The sequence below is a fragment of the Pleurodeles waltl genome, chromosome 4_2 (genome assembly GCF_031143425.1).
Source record: "Pleurodeles waltl isolate 20211129_DDA chromosome 4_2, aPleWal1.hap1.20221129, whole genome shotgun sequence".
NCBI lineage: Eukaryota > Metazoa > Chordata > Amphibia > Caudata > Salamandridae > Pleurodeles > Pleurodeles waltl.
Window position 1 is genome coordinate 5,975,300 of NC_090443.1, and position 23,266 is coordinate 5,998,565.

Below are 23,266 nucleotides of genomic sequence, written 5' to 3' on the forward strand. Positions count from 1 at the left end.
ATACTGTCATTGTTCTAACTGCTATTTTGAGCCAACGATATTCAAATATGTTGCATTAGGGTTGAGAAATACAGGTTCAGATAAGATATGGGTAGAGTAATAGAGATGGGCAAAGGAGAAAATTAAAGAGCTAGCTCAAAATGACAATTATAAGAATTGGAGAGGGAGAGAGATCATGAGTGACTATTTATTTTTCCAAGCAAATAGGCACCCGCTTCCGTCAGTCTTACCTCTGATATTCTGCTTGGTGTCTCAGTGATTTCTGCACTAGTGAATTAACGGACAACAATAAACCAGAATAAATACCTCTGCTTTAACCAGATATAGTATGAGATTTCTTGATATTGTATTTTGAGCCCTTGAAGATCACATATGAATCTACACAGTGAAACACGTTGGTTATCCTTTTTTTGTTTACAGTTGAATTTGGCCACGTTTTCCTCTGTTTGGGCATTCTCCTTTCTCTCCATGAAAATCTGATAGACTTTGTAGATTGTACTCCTTTCTTTCTGTTGTGAACAACTGAAATTGAAAAAGCACTGTTAAGTGGCCTGTTTGCTCCTTCTTGTGGAAGTAATTGAAACAAAATACAGCACCTGCAAATTGGGCATACAACACTAAATTGGATAGCTATAGATACATTTTACTAATTGCACTTTATAGAATGTTTATATAGATGTTTAAACATGATGAAAAGAAAGTGGTTTTAAGATAAAATATTTTGCAGCAATTAAGTGTTGTGAAAAAAAATTACATGTCGGTCGTTATTTTTAGATAAAATTATATATTGTAATATATACTTAAATGTTGCCCTTCTAAAAGATTGCTTTTTAGAAAGAGAAAGCTCTCTACACTATGGTAGTCTCTACCTTTGAGTGATAAGTCAAGGCTCATTGCTGGGTTGTTTGGATTGTTGACTTAAGTAGATGGAAGCCTGAATTCAGCAGGGCCACCGGTAAGGGATTGGAAGAAAAACTCCTCTCCCTTCCATTTAATGAATCTTGTTACAGTCCTTCAAGCATCAGTGAAAAACAGTCCATGTTTATAAGCATTAGCCATAGTAAATATTATAGGCATGCATTTCGAAAAGTTGAGGGATCTGGCTGCATCTAATCACCTTAATGGCCTGTATAATGCCAGCAACATATTGTGCATCAGTGGGAGGGTTGCTGATTAACTCCCACCACTACCAGCTTCCGTCTCTAGCAATATTTGATAGCCTCTGGAATTAAGCGGTCCTCCACCCCTAAATGTGGAAAACTATGCATAGTTTCAAATAAAAAAAATTCTCAGTGAAAGTTCCCATAATTACAGCTTTTCCCTGTTTCCAGTCCCCAAACTACACACTTCTAGCAATTGAAGAGCCATGTAGCTTTCAGACAAATAATGTAGTTCTGATGACTCGTCTCTCATTCCTATCCAGGTTGTATTGATCTTTAATTTAGCACTGGTGAACTGAACTCAACATCATAGTTGTGCATGTCATAGCTGTGTACATATATGGTTGTCAAGGAAAGGCATTTAGCATTAAAATGTATTTAGAACCGTGTCCTCCTATGATGATTGAGTTGCTAGTGTGTAGGGACTCAACAAATAGTCTAAAGTTTTTTCCTTTTTTTTTTTTTTTTAATAGTCATTGTGTGGTTGTGACGGCCAATCAGTAGATGATAGATGGGGCACAGTATTTACATCTGTAATCAACATCAAGCTGTAGAACCTGTCTGACAGGCAACTAGTTTTGTCTTTATCTCAAAAAGCAGAGATGGGAGCTAGTTTCCAACGGACTTTCAATACTCTGAACTTGTCGGCAGTCAGCAACAATAGGGGAGCGTCATTGCCAACATTGTCAAAAAATATGAAGATGGTCATGACTTCTTCTGTTAAAGAAGATTTTATCCTGTACTCCCTGACAGAATATTTACCTTGTTATCATCTTAAGCCATCTCTGTGTCAAGTAGAGTGATAGTGCACACGTGCATCAATCTCTTTATGGGACAGATCCCGAATACATAACTTGATGGCAGCAACTTAGTTTTCTGTCCCACCATTGTAAGTGGCTGCTGATCATAGAGCTGCAATGGATTTTCTGTCTAACCCTTTACTGCTGTCACCCCCTCTAGCAATCTACCTACTGTATGCCAAGCTGGAAGAGGAGTATGGGCTGGCGCGGCATGCCATGGCAGTGTATGACCGGGCCACTCGTGCAGTGCAGCCTCAGGAGCAGTATGAGATGTACAACATATACATCAAGCGGGCTGCTGAGATCTATGGTGTTACCCACACACGTGGGATCTATGAGAAAGCCATTGAGGTGAGCATGGTGTGGCATCAAGGAAGTCCTTCCAACTGCAAGACAGTTTTGCGGGTATGTGTATAAACGATTGAGATAAGAAGAAGGATTTCTTGCCACTAGAGGTTTCTCAGATATATGAAAAGGTAAATGTTTAATGTCTATATTGAGATTGTTGTAAGCAAAAGGAACAAAGGAGTGATGAACAAGTGGGATTGGAGCCAAATGGGTCAGAGCTATGGTGAAACCAGCAGCCTTGGGATACATTTTTTTTATTATGGTGAGTGCTACTGTTTTTTATGGAATACATGGGTTGCACATATCTTTTTATTCTGATAGGTTGGGGAAAGTAAAGTGAATTTATCTGATAGATTTTAGAGTATTGTATTTTTGGGTATTCATTCTGAGGATACTGTTGTGGCACTAGGACCTTTGTAGGGATCTGTGTATGGTTGTTTTCATGTTGATCAGTGGGTCTGGCAAAGGCTGCCTCTAGCATGCCTTGTTGTCTCTCTTTTAAAGGTTCGTGCCTTTGATTCTGTGAGATCAGTTGTTGGAAGCATATGCTGGGGTACAGTAATGTGGCTGGGTAATGGTCTAGAATACAGTAACTTCTGATGGTCATGCCAGATTTATAGTAACTAGGGATGTGCTTTGGATTGGTGCATGCTGGGCGATGACTGGGCTTAGATCTAGATCGATATAGGTTTTACAGAAATCGAGGCCTTGACACTTAAGTTTAGTGATTGTCACACACTGCAAGCACTGGTAGTTGTTTGTTGTTTTCAGGCTGTATGTTGTGTTGGTGGATCCTGAGTTACAAATGGTGTGTGAATGGCTGTAACTGTTGACCATACTACTGCACTAATGGATGGCTGGTGGGCACCTGTTAATTTGTGGGACATTTCCTTCCCTTACTTTATTTAGTCTGCAACTTTATTTTGTCTGTTACTGAGTTATACCGTCACTGTGCCCAACGCATCAACAAACAACTGTTCATCGAAGTATAGTATAACATTTTGGCTATAAAAATATATATATTATTTTTAATTAACATAATACAAATTTTTTATTTTAAAATTAGGCCAAAGGTTGGTGGTATTGTAATTAACTGAAAACATATTGAAATGAACGGTACTAGTTAGTGTTCCAATAATGTTGCATAGCCTAATTGTAATTAATTTTATTAAGTAACTGTTACGTTTATGATCTATATTAACATAATTGGTTGAAGTACAAATAAATATAAATAACTAAAAATAGGGATAGGACTAGCATTAGTTATATTTAATTTTACAATTGTTTCATTTCAGGATTGCAGTAACAATTTTATTAATTTAATTATTTTATATATAATTAATTATCCGGTATGGGTTAACAAATTGAGATTAAAAGATGTTTACTAATTATATAAATTCTGTACATTAATTAAACCTGAACTAATGAAGAATGAGTTAGGTTTAAATTTTATTAGAATTACTTGATTTTCGGATTAGGGTTAGTGTTTATAACTTTGATAGCATTCTGTTAAGTAAGATGTGAGGTAGCTGTTAATAACACTTCTATATTAAATTTAAAATAAGATCAGGAACGCAGCATTATGGTAAAAGTTGGAGATGGAGGATGAAATAAACCGCTTTCTGATGGATACAACTACCTGTGGATTCCTCACCTAATGAATACTCCCATGGCGCCAGCATTCGACGGAAATCTTCTTACTAGTCTCTGCACGTCGACGAGGACGTCACTCTAGCCCACGCGACGCCGTCTGACGTCATACAGGCAATAAGAAGTCCTCGACGACGTGCCGACGTCAGTTCCCTTTTTTCCGTGCATTCGAAACGGTTATCTTCGAGGGAGCAACTGTTACTTTTGTGGTTACAGTGTATTTTTGCTGCGTAGTCTTTCGCTGTGGTAATAATGTCGCAGAGAAAGTCTGGATTCAAGCCTTGTCGTGAGTGTGGAGGCAAGATGTCAGTGACGGATCCTCATTCCGACTGCCTTTGGTGTTTGAGCTCCGACCACGACGTCTCGACTTGTGATTCATGCCAGCACATGAATCCAAAGGCCCTCAAGGAACGTGAGGCGAAGCTGTTTATGGCGAAATCGAAGGAGAAGCATCACAAGAAGTCTTCTTCGCCAAGACATCGGCGTCATCGAGACTCCCGGCGCCGTAGAGAATCTCGGCGTCATTCAAAGGAGACTCGTTCCAGGTCTTCGGATCGGCGCCGAAGGACATGGGAGATCAGTCCCACGGTTACGCCGCATCCTTCGACGCCGTTGCCCTCTCCGGCGTCTCCGACTTCACCTGGACAGGCGTCGGTGATTGAGGTATTGGAGCCTCAGGTGTTATCTCCGGCGTCGCAGACGTCGAGGCCGGCGTCGGGGTCGCCTCCGAGACAGGCACCCCAGTATCTGGCTTTTCCCACCCCTGGAGCCGATAGTTCCGCATTCTTGAATGCGATGTATGCCATCTTCCAGCAGATGGCTCCAGGGGGTGCTCCGGCTGGGCCTTTGGCCTTTTCATTGGGTGATCCTGCGCCTCTTCGGCCGGCACCCTTTATGCCCTTTCTCCCTTTTGGGAACGTGGGCTCGGCGCCGGTGTCGGCGCCGGTGGCCGCTCCGGTGGCTTCAGAGGGATTGGCCCCGGGGATTTCCATCCCGTCGACGTCTGGATTTCGGCCTGTGACTCCGGTGGGTCCATCTGCTTCGACTGCTCTTTCGTCGGCGCCGAAGTTACCTGTGGCGCCGGACGCGGCGTCGGTGGCTTCTGAAGATCGGCGCCGATCTTCGACTTCGGCGGAGGCATTGTCGACTCCGCGTATTGAACAACGGCTTCATTCGAGGAGACGTGCTCTCCGTGTATTAGAGGAGCAGGAGTACCAACGAGCCCTGGAGGAAGGAGAGCTAGAGGACTCGGGTGATGGGCTGCGTGGTCTGGAGTCGGCCAGTGGGCCTGACACTTCCCCTGAGTGGGACCTTTCGTCCCCGTGAGAATATACTGAGGAGGCTGCTTCCTTTCACGCAGTGGTACGGAAGGCAGCTAGTTTTTTGGACCTGCCTTTGCCGGTGGTGGAGGCTAAACAAAACCTTCTAACAGAGGTGCTACATCCGGCCTCAGCTGCGGCGGAGCCTCTTTTGCCATTTAATGACGCTCTGCTGGATCCGGTGTTAGAGGTGTGGAAGAGGCCGGCATCTTCCCCAGCAGTTCACAGAGCCGTGGCCAGGAGGTATCGGGCGGCTCCAACTGACCCTGGTTTTCTGTCTAGGCACCCTACGCCGGAGAGCTTGGTGGTGCAGGCCTCCTGTTCATCCAAGTCAGCGCCTGGTTCTTTCCCGACGGTGCCTGGGGACAGAGATTCAAAGAAACTGGAGGCGCAGTCCAAGAAGATTTTTTCGTCCCGCAGTCTGGCGTTGAAGGCCACCAACGCAACCTGTATCCTGGGGAGGTATATTCATGCTCTGATGGATGACATTTCCTCATCGTTTACAGAGCTTCCCCAGGGTCTTTTGGATGTTGTTTCAAATGCCCAGGCTGCTGCGACCCAGATTATCCAGACTGGACTGGATACGACCGACTCGGTAGCCAGAGCAATGGGCACAACTGTGGTGGCAAGGAGGCAGGCCTGGCTCCGTAACTCTGGCTTTTCTGCGTATGTACAGTCCACATTGTTGGATCTCCCGTTTGATGGGGACAAACTGTTTGGAGCCAAGGCTGATTCGGCCTTGGAACGTTTTAAGGAGAGCAGGGCCACAGCTAAGTCGTTAGGGCTCCAAGCTCCTTCTTCCACGGCCTCTTCCAGATTTTTCAGGAGGTTTCGTGGATTTGGGCGTGGCTCTTCCTCCTCTTCCTTTCGGGGAAGATATCAGCAACCTGCCTCTTCCCATCCCTATAGATCTTTTAGAGGGAGAGGTAGGGTCCGCACCAGAGGAGCCTCTCAGCAGCACTCTGCCTCTTCCTCATCCTCTGGCGGGGTGCAGCAGGGGAAGCAGCCTTAGGCTTCCACCATTTCCCACTCACTCCTCTCCTGTAGGGGGAAGATTACAGCATTTTCTCACCAAATGGAAGACTGTTACAACGGACACTTGGGTTCTCAGTATTGTGGGAAAAGGCTACACCCTTCCCTTTCGGGAGTTCCCGCCCCTCATCCCGCCCCGCCCTTCTTATTGTTCAGAAGAACACCTCCTGTTGCTAGAACAGGAGGTACAAGCCCTCCTTTCAAAGGGCGCGGTGGAGTTGGTCCCAGAGCAGGAAAGGGGTCGAGGATGTTATTCAAGGTATTTCCTGATTCCCAAGAAGGATGGTCGTTTGAGACCAATCCTGGACCTGAGGATCTTGAATTGGTTCCTCAAGCAGGAAAAGTTCAAGATGCTGACCCTAGCACAGGTGCTTTTGGCGTTGAACAAGGAAGACTGGATGGTGTCTGTCGACTTGCAGGATGCTTACTTTCATATCCCGATACTCAAGTCACACAGGAAGTATCTCCGGTTTGTGGTGGGATCGCAGCACTATCAGTTTGCGGTCCTTCCGTTTGGTCTTACTTCAGCACCTCGAGTCTTCACGAAGGTGATGTCGGTGGTTGCGGCAGAGCTCAGAAGGAAGGGGATAGCAGTATTCCCTTACTTGGACGACTGGTTGATCAAAGCCAAGTCCCCGGAGCTTGTGTCGCATCATCTGCAGTCAACAACCCAGTTGTTGTTCGACCTGGGTTTTTTGGTGAACGAGCCCAAATCTCACCTAGAGCCCTCTCAGCGCCTCCTGTTCATAGGGGCAGTACTGGATACAACATTGGGTCGGGCCTTTCCTCCGCCTCAGCGGATTCAAGATATTCAGGATTTGGTTCCAATGTTTCGAAATGGAGCGGTAGTTCCAGTCCTCAAGGTCCTTCGTCTGCTCAGTATGTTTGCCTCCTGCATTCTGTTGGTCACGCATGCTCGCTGGCACATGAGGGCTCTTCAGTGGTGCCTCCGAAGGCAGTGGTCTCAACACAAAGGGGATCTAGAGAGTACTGTCAAGATCTCCAGAGATGCTGCTGTGGATTTGAAGTGGTGGATTGCAAGCAACAATCTTTCACAAGGAAAGCCGTTCCAGCAGTCGCCACCAGTGGCCACAGTCATAACGGATGCTTCCACTCTAGGGTGGGGAGCTCATCTGGGGGATCTGGAGATCAAAGGCCTTTGGTCTCCAGAGGAACAGATGTTTCACATCAATCTGTTAGAGTTACGGGCTGTACGTCTGGCTCTCAAGGCCTTCCTCCCTTCCCTTCGTGGTCAGTCGGTACAGGTCCTAACGGACAATACTACCACGATGTGGTACATAAACAAGCAGGGAGGAGTGGGGTCGTACCTTCTCTGCAGAGAAGCTCTTCGACTATGGTCCTGGGCAAAGGACCATCAGATTTGCTTGATAGCAAACCATCTGTCCGGAGTCTTGAACGTGCGTGCGGACAGTCTCAGTCGCCAATTCTCGGCAGACCACGAGTGGCGTCTCCATCCAGATCAAGTCCGTTTAATCTTCCAGAGGTGGGGGTTTCCTCGGGTAGATCTGTTTGCCACTCGAGAGAACGCGCATTGTCCGTTATTCTGCAGCCTCCAGTATCCGATGCAGGGAGCGTTGGGGGACGCGTTTCAAATAACCTGGTGCGGCCAGTTGCTTTACGCGTTTCCTCCCATACCCTTGATTCCTCGAGTATTGAGGAAGATTCGCCAGGACCGGGCTCTAGTCATCCTAATAGCTCCGGATTGGCCAAGGAGGGTATGGTACTCCGACCTTCTCCAACTCTCAATGTGCCCTCCGCTCTGTCTCCCTTTCAGGGCAGACCTCCTCTCGCAGTCGCAGGGGCAGGTTTTACACCCCAACCTCCAGAGTCTGCACCTACATGCCTGGAGATTGAACGGGGCAACCTGAGTTCCTTCTCTCTCTCCCGCCTGAGGTAGTGGATGTTATATTAGCGGCCAGGCGACACTCCACTAAATCTATCTACGCTAATAGATGGTCTAAATTTGTTGCGTGGTGTGGAGAGAGGCAGATTGATCCTTTGCATGCTCATCTATCGGCCGTTTTGTCTTTTGCTCTGTCTCTAGCGCAGAAAGGTTGTGCAGTGGCTACCATTAAGGGTTATTTATCGGCCTTGTCAGCCTTCATATGTCTTCCAGACCAACCATCTTTATTTAAATCCCCTATTGTTATCAGATTCTTGAAAGGTCTTCTAAATAAATATCCTCCAAAGCCATTCGTTATGCCGCAATGGGATTTGTCCTTGGTCCTGACTTTCCTTATGGGGTCCCCTTTTGAACCTATGCATTCTTGCCCCTTAAGGTATTTGGTTTTAAAAACAGTCTTCCTGATAGCTATAACATCAGCAAGGAGAGTGAGTGAGTTGCAGGCCTTATCAGTAAAGCCCCCTTATACAACTTTTTATGGGGATAAGGTGGTGTTGAGGACCAAGGCTGCTTTCCTCCCGAAGGTTGTTTCACCTTTCCATTTGGCTCAGGCAATTACTTTGTCCACGTTCTATCCTCCGCCTTATCCTTCCAAAGAGGAAGAAAGACTGCACCGTCTGGACCCAAAGAGGGCGTTGAGCTTTTTTATTGATAGAACAAAGGATTTCAGGCTGGAGGATCAGCTGTTTATTGGATACGTGGGCAAGAGGAGAGGAAAGGCAGTCCACAAGAGAACACTATCCAGGTGGGTTGTTCTTTGCATTAAAATCTGTTACTCTTTGGCAAAGAAGGATCCTCCTGAGGGCATTAGAGCTCATTCCACCAGAGCTAAGTCGGCCACTTCGGCCTTGGCCAGAGGTGTTCCTGTGGTCGACATCTGCAAGGCCGCAACTTGGTCGTCCCTTCACACTTTTGCAAAACATTACTGTTTGGATTCTGAGGTTAGAAGGGACGGCCATTTTGCACGGTCAGTGCTGCAGGATTTCTTGGTTTGACCATTTAGGCACCCACCGCCGGGCGTGGTACTGCTTTGGGACTCTATTCATTAGGTGAGGAATCCACAGGTAGTTGTATCCATCAGAAGAACGAGTTACTTACCTATGGTAACGACTTTTCTGGTGGATACATTAGCTACCTGTGGATTCCTCACGGTCCCACCCGCCTCCCCGTTGCCTTTCTGGTCTTACCAAGTAATCCTTGAGTACGCTCCTCTTGGTCTTCGAGGGTGCAATAGATGTTGTATATAATATATTTATATATGTATATATCTTTGTGTATATACTTGATGTGTATATATATTTTAAAAAGAGAGAGTTATATATATATATATAAAAGATTTACAGTTATTCATGCAATGTTGTGTATTTTTACAATGTTATGGGATGTTGCCTTGCTCTTTCATTGCATTGCCTGGTTGTTCTCATGCACGTAAAAAATGATTGGTACTGACGTCGGCACGTCGTCGAGGACTTCTTATTGCCTGTATGACGTCAGACGGCGTCGCGTGGGCTAGAGTGACGTCCTCGTCGACGTGCAGAGACTAGTAAGAAGATTTCCGTCGAATGCTGGCGCCATGGGAGTATTCATTAGGTGAGGAATCCACAGGTAGCTAATGTATCCACCAGAAAAGTCGTTACCGAAGGTAAGTAACTCGTTCTTTTAGCATTAAGGAGACAAACCAAAGATAGAATGACTTAAAGGAGGTTGCAGTAAAGACATACAACCAGTGACAGTATATTCCTGAATCTATGACTGCAGCTGTGGCAGCTTCTATATTCTGTTACCTGAGTCTGAGAAAGGATAAAACCTCTTTTTGGGATCATAGATAGGTAACTTATTGTGCAAACCATGATGCTTGAATTGTGCTCGGTCCAGGGGTTGCCCTTCCTCTGACAATTTCATTTTCTTGCAGGTTCTGTCAGATGAGCATTCCCGGGAGATTTGTCTACGCTTTGCTGACATGGAGTGTAAACTTGGCGAGATCGACAGGGCCAGAGCAATTTACTCATATTGCTCACAGATATGCGACCCACGAGTAAGACATCATGCAATTTGTTAGTAAACTGCATACAGATCACACAGTTTAATCTGGTGCTGTAGCAGTGGCTTCTCTATAGTTTATCCCCCTAAACCATTATCACGTTCGCCCTCCTTTGTAAAGATAATGTTAACAAGCGTTATGTACTTATTAAAAGCCTTTGTTCCACTCTTTCAGTCAACTGAGAGTCGGTGGATGGTCTGACTGCTTAAATACTCTCTTTCAGCTAACTGCATCCTTCTGGCAGACGTGGAAGGACTTTGAAATCCGTCACGGGAATGAAGATACTATACGTGAGATGCTGAGGCTCAAACGCAGTGTGCAAGCAACCTATAACACCCAGGTCAACTTCATGGCCTCACAGATGCTGAAGATCTCCGGCACCACTCCTGGGACAGGTGAGTGGCTTTTCACAGGGAATTGTGAGCCTCCCTGATGTGTTGTAAGCTTTACCAGCTAAGCCAAAGGTTAATTGACAGGATATGTGCTCATTATCGTCTGTTCCAAATCCCAAAGCCGTTTGAGGCTGTGTAATACATGTTCCAGTCTTTTAAATAATACAGTCTCAGTATGACTTGCGCATTAACTAGGCCTCCTTGTGCCCTGTGACAGACACAGAGTATTGCCTGGTGTGAGGCTGAACAAATCTCTTGTGCGCAGTTTAGTAGTAGACAAGGAGCTTTGACACATTTTTCTACTTGTCTTATGTTCGTTTTGAACCAGTCAGTTTGTAAAAGGTTAACATTTCATTACCTCTAAACCTGATTGGATGACTGGCATTTAGCAGTTATTTTTTAGAATCAAAAAGCTTAACACCGTGAGGTAAGAGGGTTTTTAGTTTAGGCCATTGTAAGAAAATGGAATCTGTATATATATGTTCGATGGCATGTGTAGCTGCAGATACACATGCTGTGCACATCCCGCCATCTGGTGTTGGGCTCGGAGTGTTACAAGTTGTTTTTCTTCGAAGAAGTCTTTTCGAGTCACGAGATCGAGGGACTCCTCCCATTTCGGCTCCATTGCGCATGGGCGTCGACTCCATCTTAGATTGTTTTTTTTCCGCCATCGGGTTCGGACGTGTTCCTTTTCGCTCCGTGTTTCGGGTCGGAAAGTTAGTTAGAATCTCGGAAAAATCGTCGGTATTGTTTGTGTTCGGTATCAGGTTAGTTACAACAGATCGACACCGACTTTTGAAGAGCTCCGGTGGCCCTTCGGGGTTTTTTCAATCCCCCGTCGGGGCCTGGTCGGCCCGGCCACGTGTCTCTTCAAGGCTGATGGAATGGACCCCATTCCGCTTCCGCCCAAAATGCCATAACAGGTATCCATATACAGATCAGCATCTGGTCTGTAACTTGTGTTTGTCGCCAGAACACAAGGAAGATACTTGTGAAGCCTGTCGAGCGTTTCGGTCCAGGAAGACACTAAGAGACCGAAGAGCGAGAAGACAGCAAATGGCGTCGGCGCCGACAGGACAAGGGTGTTTCGAGGAGGAAGAAGAAACCTTCTCCATCCAGGAATCGGACTCGGATGAGATCGATCCCGAAGAAACGCCGAAAACCGTGAGTAAGACGTCGAGACATAAAACTCACGAGAAGAGCACAAAAGCCCAGGGGACGCCACCGCCAACAGGCCATGGCTTAACCCGAAAAATAGGTGACCGATCATCGGCACCGAAAAAGGGCACGCTTGTGTCGAAGTCATCCGACTCCGGTCGAGATACCGCCACTCAGCAATCTCGGGCCCGAGATTGCGGCTCCGAGCAAGTTCGGCACAGAGACAGCGGCACCAAAATGAATTGGCAAAGAGAAACAATGACGCCGAAAATAAAAAAGGTTTCGTCAGAACCGAAAAAAGTAGCCAAAAAGGTTTCGATACCGAAACATCCGGCCTCGGAACCGAAATCAAGTTCCTACACAGAGGAACAAGGACTGTCCTCACAAATGAAAATACATAGATTTGGACAGGAATTGGAGACAATGGAGCCAGACTACACCCAAAGAAGGCTCCACATCCAAAAAGAAACAGGGAAGATCAGCACTCTCCCTCCTATTAGAATGAAACGCAAACTTGCCTTCCAGGAGAAAGACAAGCAGCCACAGGCAAAGGTGGCTAAACAAGTAACCCCGCCACCGTCTCCACAACGATTGCCGCAAACATCACCGGTAGCCACTCCACCTATGATGCAATCCCCGACTCATACAGGGATGAGTCAAGATGACCGACGCGTGGGACCTTTATGATGCGCCAGTGTCAGATAATAGTCCTGACTGTTATCCAGCTAGACCGTCGCCACCAGAAGATAGTACAGCCTACGAACATGTGGTGTTGAGAGCAGCGGCATTTCATAATGTCAGCCTGCATGCAGAGCCCATTGAAGAAGACTTTCTATTTAATACATTGTCGTCCACACACAGCCAGTACCAGAGTCTTCCCATGCTACCCGGAATGCTAAAACACTCCAAACAATTGTTTGAGGAGCCTGTAAAGGGAAGGGCCATTACTCTAAGAGTGGAGAAAAAATATAAACCGCCACCAACAGACCCCATGTACATCACACAACAGCTAACACCGGACTCAGTTGTAGTAGGGGCAGCTCACAAGAGAGCGAACTCACATACTTCAGGAGATGCACCACCTCCAGATAAAGAAAGTCGAAAATTCGACGCAGCAGGCAAAAGGGTGGCGGCACAGGCAGCAAACCAGTGGCGTATTGCAAACTCACAGGCTTTGTTGGCCAGATACGATAGGGCTCATTGGGACGAAACACTTTATAGAACATTTGCCCAAAGAGTTCCAGAAGAGAGCACAGCAAGTAGTAGAAGGACAGAGTATCTCCAACAATCAGATACGGTCAGCAATGGATGCAGCAGACACAGCTGCTAGAACTGTCAACACAGCAGTGACAATAAGGAGTCCTGCATGGCTGCGTACATCAGGATTTAAACCAGAAATACAGCAAGCTGTGCTGAATATGCCATTTAACGGACAGCAGTTGTTTGGGCCGGAGGTGGACACTGCTATCGAAAAACTTAAGAAAGACACTGATACGGCCAAAGCCATGGGCGCACTCTACTCCCCACAGAGCTGAGGCACATTTCGAAAAACACAGTTTCGAGGGCAAAGCACAGAACCCACAACCTCACAAACAAGGCCCACTTATCAGAGTCAATATCTGCGGGGAAGTTTTCGGGGACAATATAAAGGGGGACAGTTCCCAAAAAGTAGAGGGAAGTTCCAAAGCCCCAAAACTCCTCAAAACAAGCAGTGACTTCCAAGTCACACATCCCCAACACATAACACCTGTGGGGGGGAGACTAAGCAAACTTTACAAACATTGGGGGGAGATAACAACAGACAATTGGGTACTGGCAATTATCCAGCATGGTTATTGCATAGAATTTCTCAAATTCCCTCCAAACGTCCCACCGAAAACACACAATATGTCAAAACAACATATAGATCTTCTAGGACTAGAAGTTCAGGCATTGCTACAGAAAGAAGCAATAGAATTAGTACCAAACCAACAGAAAGGAACAGGAGTTTACTCTCTGTACTTTCTCATACCCAAAAAAGACAAGAGTCTGAGACCTATATTAGATCTCAGAACATTAAATACCTACATCAAATCAGATCACTTTCACATGGTGACATTACAGGACGTAATCCCACTGCTCAAACAACAAGACTACATGACAACACTAGACCTAAAGGATGCATATTTCCATATACCGATACATCCTTCACACAGAAAGTACTTAAGGTTTGTATTCCAAGGGGTACATTACCAATTCAAGGTGTTGCCATTCGGAATAACAACTGCGCCAAGAGTTTTTACAAAGTGCCTGGCAGTCGTAGCTGCACATATCAGAAGGCAGCAAATACATATGTTCCCGTACCTAGACGATTGGTTAATCAAAACCAACACGCTAGAACGGTGTTCACAACACACAAAGTATGTCATAGAAACCCTCCACAAACTAGGTTTCTCAATCAACTACACAAAGTCACACCTGGCGTGTCAAACACAGCAATACTTAGGGGCGACAATCAACACAGCAAAAGGGATTGCCACTCCAAGTCCACAAAGGGTTCAGGCATTTCACAATGTAATACAGGCCATATATCCAAAACAAAAAATACAAGTCAAAATAGTGATGAAACTCCTAGGCATGATGTCCTCATGCATAGCCATTGTCCCAAACGCAAGATTGCACATGCGGCCCTTACAACAGTGCCTAGCATCACAATGGTCACAAGCACAGGGTCAACTTCTAGATCTGGTGTTGGTAGACCGCCAAACATACACCTCGCTTCAATGGTGGAACAGTATAAATTTAAACCAAGGGCGGCCTTTCCAAGACCCAGTGCCACAATATGTAATAACGACAGATGCCTCCATGATAGGGTGGGGAGCACACCTCAATCAACACAGCATCCAAGGACAATGAGACAGTCAGCAAAAACAGTTTCACATAAATCACTTAGAACTATTGGCAGTATTTCTAGCGCTGAAAGCATTTCAACCCATAATAAGCCACAAACGCATTCTTGTCAAAACAGACAACATGACAACGATGTATTACCTAAACAAACAGGGAGGGACACACTCAACACAGTTGTGTCTCCTGGCACAGAGAATATGGCATTGGGCGATTCACAACCACATTCGCCTAATAGCACAATTTATTCCAGGAATTCAGAATCAGTTAGCAGACAATCTCTCTCGGGATCACCAACAGATCCATGAATGGGAGATTCACCCCCAAATACTGAACACTTACTTCCAGAGTTGGGGAACACAACAAATAGATCTATTTGCAACAAAGGAAAACGCAAAATGCCGAAACTTCGCATCCAGGTACCCACAACATCAGTCTCAGGGCAATGCGTTATGGATGAGTTGGTCAGGGATATTTGCTTACGCTTTTCCCCCTCTCCCACTCCTTCCATATCTAGTAAACAAATTGAGTCAAAACAAACTCAAACTCATACTAATAGCACCGACATGGGCAAGACAAACTTGGTACACAACACTACTAGACCTCTCAGTAGTACCTCATGTCAAACTACCAAACAGACCAGATCTGTTAACACAACACAAACAACAGATCAGACATCCAAATCCAGCATTGCTGAATCTAGCAATTTGGCTCCTGAAATCCTAGAATTCGGACACTTAGACCTCACACAAGAATGTATGGAGGTCATAAGACAAGCTAGGAAACCTACCACTAGACACTGCTATGCAAATAAGTGGAAAAGATTTGTTTATTACTGCCATAATAATCAAATTCAACCCTTACACGCATCTGCCAAAGATATAGTAGGATACTTACTACAATTGCAAAAGTCAAAGCTAGCTTTCTCTTCAATAAAGATACATCTTACCGCAATTTCAGCTTACCTGCAAATTACGCACACAACTTCATTATTTAGGATACCAGTCATAAAAGCATTTATGGAAGGCCTAAAGAGAATTATACCACCAAGAACTCCACCAGTTCCTTCATGGAACCTCAACATTGTCTTAACACGACTCATGGGTCCACCTTTTGAGCCCATGCACTCTTGTGAAATGCAATACTTAACATGGAAAGTTGCATTTTTGATTGCCATCACATCTCTAAGAAGAGTGAGTGAAATTCAAGCATTTACCATACAAGAACCATTTATTCAAATACACAAGCATAAAGTAGTTCTACAGACAAATCCACATTTTTTACCAAAAGTGATCTCACCGTTCCACTTGAATCAAACGGTAGAATTACCAGTGTTCTTCCCACAGCCAGATTCTGTAGCTGGAAGAGCACTGCATACATTAGACATCAAAAGAGCGCTAATGTACTACATTGACAGAACAAAACTAATTCGAAAAACAAAACAACTATTTATTGCTTTCCAAAAACCTCATACAGGGAATCCAATTTCTAAACAAGGCATTGCTAGATGGATAGTTAAGTGTATTCAAACCTGCTATCTTAAAGCAAAGAGAGAGCTGCCTATTACACCAAAGGCACACTCAACCAGAAAGAAAGGTGCTACCATGGCCGTTCTAGGAAATATTCCAATGAACGAAATATGTAAGGCAGCAACATGGTCTACGCCTCATACATTTACCAAACACTACTGTGTAGATGTGTTAACTGCACAACAGGCCACAGTAGGTCAAGCTGTACTACGAACATTATTTCAAACAACTTCAACTCCTACAGGCTGAACCACCGCTTTTGGGGAGATAACTGCTTACTAGTCTATGCACAGCATGTGTATCTGCAGCTACACATGCCATCGAACGGAAAATGTCACTTACCCAGTGTACATCTGTTCGTGGCATTAGTCGCTGCAGATTCACATGCGCCCACCCGCCTCCCCAGGAGCTTGTAGCCGTTTAGAAGTTGATCTTGAACATTTGTAAATTTGTAAATATATTACTTTAAACTTCATTATGTACATACTTATTCACTCCATTGCATGGGCACTATTACTAGCATACACAACTCCTACCTCACCCTCTGCGGGGAAAACAATCTAAGATGGAGTCGACGCCCATGCGCAATGGAGTCGAAATGGGAGGAGTCCCTCGGTCTCGTGACTCGAAAAGACTTCTTCGAAGAAAAACAACTTGTAACACTCCGAGCTCAACACCAGATGCCGGGATGTGCACAGCATGTGAATCTGCAGCGACTAATGCCACGAACAGATGTACACTGGGTAAGTGACATTTTCCATATATAACAACTGGATGGTTGAATTAATGGCAGTGGTGTAAATGATTATGGTGGGCTGTACAATCTGTTTATGAAAGAACACCTTTTAAGTAATTGTTTCAATTATAAACTGCATCAGCATCTGGTAGACCTTGGTCCAATTTCTCCCCAAGAATTGGGAAAGAAGGCAGACCATTGGGTCAAGACTAGGTTGACCAAGACTTCCACAGGGGGTGACCAAAAGAAAGGGGTCACAAAGACTCCCCAGGGAAAAGGTGTTGAGACATCCAAGGGTAAAAGTAAAGGGTCTTCTACAGGGCCTCAAAAACCTACTCAGGAGGGAGGGTCCAAAGCCTCTCCACAAACCAATTTTGGGTACAAGGGTAAAAACGTTGATCCCGAAAAGGCTGGTGTCGTAGCTGTAATCAGCAGGGACACCAAACTGGAGACAAGGCCTGTCCCAAGAAAGGTTCCACTTCTACTACTACTCCAGTTAGCACTGGAATAGCCAGTCTCCATGTGGGATCAACAGTGTGCCCAGAGCAAATCAGGGTTGACACTGAAGCTACATTAGTTTCTGAGGGTGGGGTGGACTTAGCCCCACTGGCTGCCCGGACCCCTAATATGCAAAAATACAGGCAGCAACTCTCAATTAATGGGACTAGTGTAGAAGCCCTGAGGGATACAGGTGTCAGTGTCACAATGGTGACAGACAAACTGGTTTCCCCAGGACAATACCTGACTGGACAAACTTATCCAGTCACCAACGCTGACAATCAGACTAAAGTACATCCCATGGCTATGGTAACTTTAGAATGGGGAGGGGTCACTGGCCTGAAACAGGTGGTAGTCTTCTCTGCTATCCCAGTAGACTGTTTGCTTGGAAATGACCTGGAGTCCTCGGCATGGGCTGAGGTAGAACTCAAAACCCATCCAGCCATGCTTGCTGGGTATCCCTGAAATGGAGTGTGTCAAGACAAGGGCACAGTGCAAGGCTCAGGGTGAAAAAGAGGTATTGGAGCCTGGAATAATGGCACAACCCTCCAAGAGAAAAGGAAAGAAGACTGGGGAACCAGCTTCAACACACCCAAAGAAAAATAACCTCTCTTCCCAGGAAGAAGTTCTGCCCTCTGGGGGAACTGAGCCCATGGAGTTGGAACCTTATCAGGTTGAACTCTTAGGCCCAGGGGGACCCACAAGGGAACAGCTGTGTAAGGGGCAAGAAACCTGTCCCTCTCCTGAAGGCCTCAGGCAGCAAGCTGCTGAGGAAACCAAAGGAAAAATCAGTGGAACACATAGGGTCTATTGGGAAGATGGACTCCTTTACTCTGAGGCAAGAGATCCCAAACCTGGTGCCACTAGGAGAGTGGTAGTGCCTCAGGAGTTTAGGGATTTTATCCTGACCTTAGCCCATGATATTCCACTTGCTGGGCATTTGGGACAAACCAAGACTTGGGAGAGGTTAGTCAACCATTTCTATTGGCCCAACATGTCCCAGAAAGTGAAGGAGTTTTGTGCCTCCTGTGCCACCTTTCAAGCCAGTGGTAAGACAGGTGGCCACCCAAAGGCCCCCCTCATTCCACTTCCAGTGGTGGGGGGCCCCTTTGAAAGAGTGGGAGTGAACATAGTGGGCCCACCTGAACCTCCCAAAGCCTCAGGGAATCAGTATATCCTAGTAGAAGTGGATCATGCTACTAGGTACCCTGAAGCAATTCCCCTTTGCTTTGGCTACTGCAGGGGCAGTAGTGGACCTCTCATTGGTATCTTTACCAGAGTGGGATTTCCTAAGGAGGTGGTGTCTGACAGAGGTACCAACTTCATGTCAGCATACCTGAAGTATATGTGGAATGAGTGTGGGGTGACTTAAAAATTCACCACACCATACCATCCCCAAACCAATGGTCTTGTGGAAAGATTTAACAAGACATTGAAGGGCATGATCATGGGGCTCCCTGAAAAGCTCAAAAGGAGATAGGATGTCCTCTTGCCATTTCTGCTTTTCGCCTACAGAGAGGTGCCTCAGAAGGGAGTAGGGTTTTCCCCCTTTGAACTTCTGTTTGGCCATCCTGTAAGGGGACCACTAGCTCTTGTGAAAAAAGGCTGGGAGAGATCACTCCATGAGCCTAAGCAAGATATAGTGGACTATGTACTAGGCCTACGTTCCAGGATGGGAGAGTACATGGAAAAGGCAAGTAAAAACCTTGAGGCAGCCAACAACTCCAGAAGACGTGGTTTGACCAAAAGGCTGCTATGGTTGAATTTCAGCCAGGGCAGAAAGTCTGGGTTCTGGAGCCTGTGGCTCCCAGGGCACTTCAGGACAGATGGAGCGGCCCTTACCCAGTGCTAGAGAAAAAGAGTCCGTCACCTACCTGGTAGACCTAGGCACTAGCAGGACCCCCAAAAGGGTGATCCATGTGAACCGCCTCAAACACTCATGACAGGGCAGATGTAAACATGTTAATGGTTACAGATGAGGACCAGGAAGCTGAGAGTGAACCTCTACCTGATCTCCTCTCCACTGACCCTAAAGATGGCTCAGTAGATGGAGTGATCTATTCAGACACCCTCTCTGGCCAACAGCAAGCTGACTGCAGGAAAGTCCTACAACAGTTTGCTGACCTCTTTTCCCTAACCCCTGGTCAGACACACCTGTGTACCCATGATGTGGACACAGGAGACAGCATGCCTGTCAAAAACACATTTTTTGAGACAGTCTGACCAAGTTAAGGAAAGCATCAAAGTGGAAGTCCACAAGATGCTGGAATTGGGAGTCATTGAGCACTAGATGGCAAGAGAGAGATGAGGTTTTGTGTGGACTACAGAGGACTTAATTCTGTCACCAAGACAGATGCCCATCCCATTCCAAGGGCAGATGAGTTAATTGATAAATTGGGTGCTGCCAAATACTTGAGTACCTTTGACTTGACAGCAGGGTACTGGCAAATAAAAATGGCACCAGGAGAAAAAGAAAAGACAGCATTCTCTACATCTGATGGGCACTATCAGTTTACTGTAATGCCCTTTGGCTTAAAGAATGCCCCTGCCACCTTCCAAAGGTTGGTGAATCAAGTCCTTGCTGGCTTGGAGTCCTTTAGTGCAGCTTATCTTGATGATATTGCTGTTTTAGCTCCAGCTGGCAGGATCACCTGGTCCACCTGAAGAAGGTTTTGCAGGCCCTGCAAGCAGCAGGCCTCTCTATCAAGGCATCCAAATGCCAGATAGGGCTGGGTACTATGGTTTACTTGGGACACCTTGTAGGTGGAGGCCAAGTTCAACCACTCCAACCCAAGATCCAGACTATTCTGGACTGGGTAGCTCCAAAAACCCAGACTCAAGTCAGGGCATTCCTTGGCTTGACTGGGTACTACAGGAGGTTTGTGAAGGGATACGGATCCATAGTGACACCCCTCACAGATCTTACCACTAAGAAAATGCCTAAGAAGGTAAACTGGACTATAGAAAGCCAACAGGCCTTTGACACCCTGAAACAAGCTATGTGCACAGCACCAGTTCTCAAAGCTCCAGATTACTCCAAGCAGTTCATTGTGCAGACTGATGCCTCTGAACATGGGATAGGGGCAGTTCTGTCCCAAACAAATGATGATGGCCTTGACCAGCCTGTTGCTTTCATTAGCAGGAGGTTACTCCCCAGGGAGCAGCGTTGGAGTGCCATTGAGAGGGAGGCCTTTGCTGTGGTTTGGCCCCTGAAGAAGCTGAGACGATACCTCTTTGGTACTCATTTTGTAGGTCAAACTGACCACAAACCACTCAGATGGCTCATGCAAATAAAAGGTGAAAATCCAAAACTGTTGAGGTGGTCCATCTCCCTACAGGGAATGGCCTTTATAGTGGAACACAGACCTGGGACTGCCCATGTCAATGCAGATGGCCTTTCCAGGTTCTTCCACTTAGAAAATGAAGACTCTCTTGGGAAAGGTTAGTCTCATCCTCTTTCGTTGAGGGGGGGGGGGGGTTGTGTAAGGAAATGCCTCCTTGGCATGGTTACCCCCTGACTTTTTGCCTTTGCTGATGCCAAGTTATGATTTGAAAGTGTGCTGAGGCCTGCTAACCAGGCCCCAGCACCAGTGTTCTTTTCCTAAACTGTACCTTTGTCTCCACAATTGGCACAACCCTGGCACCCAGGTAAGTCCCTTGTAACTGGTACCCCTGGTACCAAGGGCCCTGATGCCAGGGAAGGTCTCTAAGGGCTGCAGCATGTCTTATGCCACCCTGGGGAACCCTCACTCAGCACATACACCCTGCTTGCCAGCTTGTGTGTGCTGGTGGGGAGAAAATGACTACGCCGACATGGCACTCCCCTTAGAGTGCCATGCCAACCTCACACTGTCTATGGCATAGATAAGTCACCCCTCTAGCAGGCCTTACAGCCCTAAGGCAGGGTGCACTATACCACAGGTGAGGGCATAGGTGCATGAGCACTATGCCCCTACAGTGTCTAAGCAAAACCTTAGACATTGTAAGTGCAGGGTAGCCATAAGAGTATATGGCCTGGGAGTCTGTCCAACACGAACTCCACAGCACCATAATGGCTACACTGAAAACTGTGAAGTTTGGTATCAAACTTCTCAGCACAATAAATGCACAATGATTGAGTATTTAGGGGCTCCCAGAACCGAGGAAGATAGATTCCTGCAACCTAAAGAAAAAGAAGAAGAAGGACTGCTGACCTGAAGCACTGCAGTGAAGACGGAGACAACAACTGATTTGGCCCCAGCCCCACCGGCCTGTCTCCCTACTTCGAAGAAAACTGCAACAGCGACGCATCCAACAGGGTCCAGCGACCTCTGAAGCCTCAGAGGACTACCCTGTATCTAAAGGAACAAGAAGCTCCCGAGAACAGCGGCACTGTTCAAGAAACTGCAACTTTTGGAAACAAAGAAGCAACTTTCAAAGACCACACGTTTCCCACCGGAAGCGTGAGACTTTCCACTCTGCACCTGACGCCCCTGGCTCGACATGCGGAAAACTAACACTACAGGGAGGACTCCCCGGCGACTGCGAGCCTGTGAGTAGCCAGAGTTGACCCCCTCTGAGCACCCACAGCGACGCCTGCAGAGGAAATCCAGAGGCTCCCCCTGACCGCGACTGCCTGTAACAAGGGACCCGACGCCTGGAAACCACACTGCACCCGCAGCCCCCAGGACCTGAAGGAACCGAACTCCAGTGCAGGAGCGACCCTCTGCCTAGCCCAGGTGGTGGCTACCCCAAGGAGCCCCCCTTGTGCCTGCCTGCATTGTTGAAGAGACCCCCGGGTCTCCCCATTGATTCCTATTGAAAACCCGAGGCCTGTTTGCACTCTGCGCCCGGCCGACCCTGTGCCGCTGAGGGTGTACTTTCTGTGCCTGCTTGTGTCCCCCCCCAGTGCCCTACAAAACCACCCTGGTCTGCCCTCCGAAGTCGCGGGTACTTACCTGCTGGCAGACTGGAACCGGGGCACCCCTATTTCCATTGAAGCTTATGTGTTTTGGGCACCACTTTGACCTCTGCACCTGACCGGCCCTGAGCTGCTGGTGTGGTAACTTTGGGGTTGCCTTGAACCCCCAACGGTGGGCTACCTTGGACCCAACTTTGAACCCTGTAAGTGTTTTACTTACCTGTGAATTTAACATTTACTTATCTCCCCCAGGAACTGTTGATCTTTGCACTGTGTCCACTTTTAAAATAGCTTATTGCCATTTTTGCCAAAACTGTACATGCTATTGTGATAATTCCACGTTCCTAGAATACCTGAGTGAAATACCTTTCATTTAAAGTATTGTTTGTAAATCTTGAACCTGTGGTTCTTAAAATAAACTAAGAAAATATATTTTTCTATATAAAAACCTATTGGCCTGGAATTTGTCTTTGAGTGTGTGTTCCTCATTTATTGCCTGTGTGTGTACAACAAATGCTTAACACTACCCTCTGATAAGCCTACTGCTCGACCACACTACCACAAAATAGAGCATTAGAATTATCTCTTTTTGCCATTTTTTTTTTTTAGGGTGCGGAGTGTGTGGAAGCAGGAGGAGGTTAGGGCATTGATTTGCTGTGTCATGGAGAGGGAGGGGTCTAGGATGAGGCAGAGGTTGCGTGCGTTGTTTGCAGGGGTGGATGCGGGGCCTAGGGCGGTGGGCCACCAGGAGTCGTCCCATGTGTTTTTTTTTGGGGCCGAAGATAATGATCTCGGTTTTGTTGGAGTTAAGCTTGAGGTGGTTAGTAGTCATCCAGTTGGCGGTGTCAAGGAGAGCAGTGTGTAGGTTGGTTTTGGCGGTGGTGCGGTTGCGG

The 23,266-nt window shown here is 46.4% G+C and overlaps 1 protein-coding gene across 2 annotated transcripts in view; it reads left to right on the forward strand.

Annotated features, from left to right (window-relative positions):
- The window catches only part of XAB2 (XPA binding protein 2), a 200,784-nt gene that overhangs the window by 131,449 nt on the left and 46,069 nt on the right, over window positions 1–23,266 (forward strand). For both annotated transcript variants that reach the window (XM_069230363.1, XM_069230364.1), the window contains exons 14-16: window positions 2,121–2,311; window positions 10,146–10,268; window positions 10,498–10,669. In XM_069230363.1, the coding sequence (XP_069086464.1) occupies window positions 2,121–2,311; window positions 10,146–10,268; window positions 10,498–10,669 (486 nt within the window). The remainder of the gene's footprint in view (window positions 1–2,120; window positions 2,312–10,145; window positions 10,269–10,497; window positions 10,670–23,266) is intronic.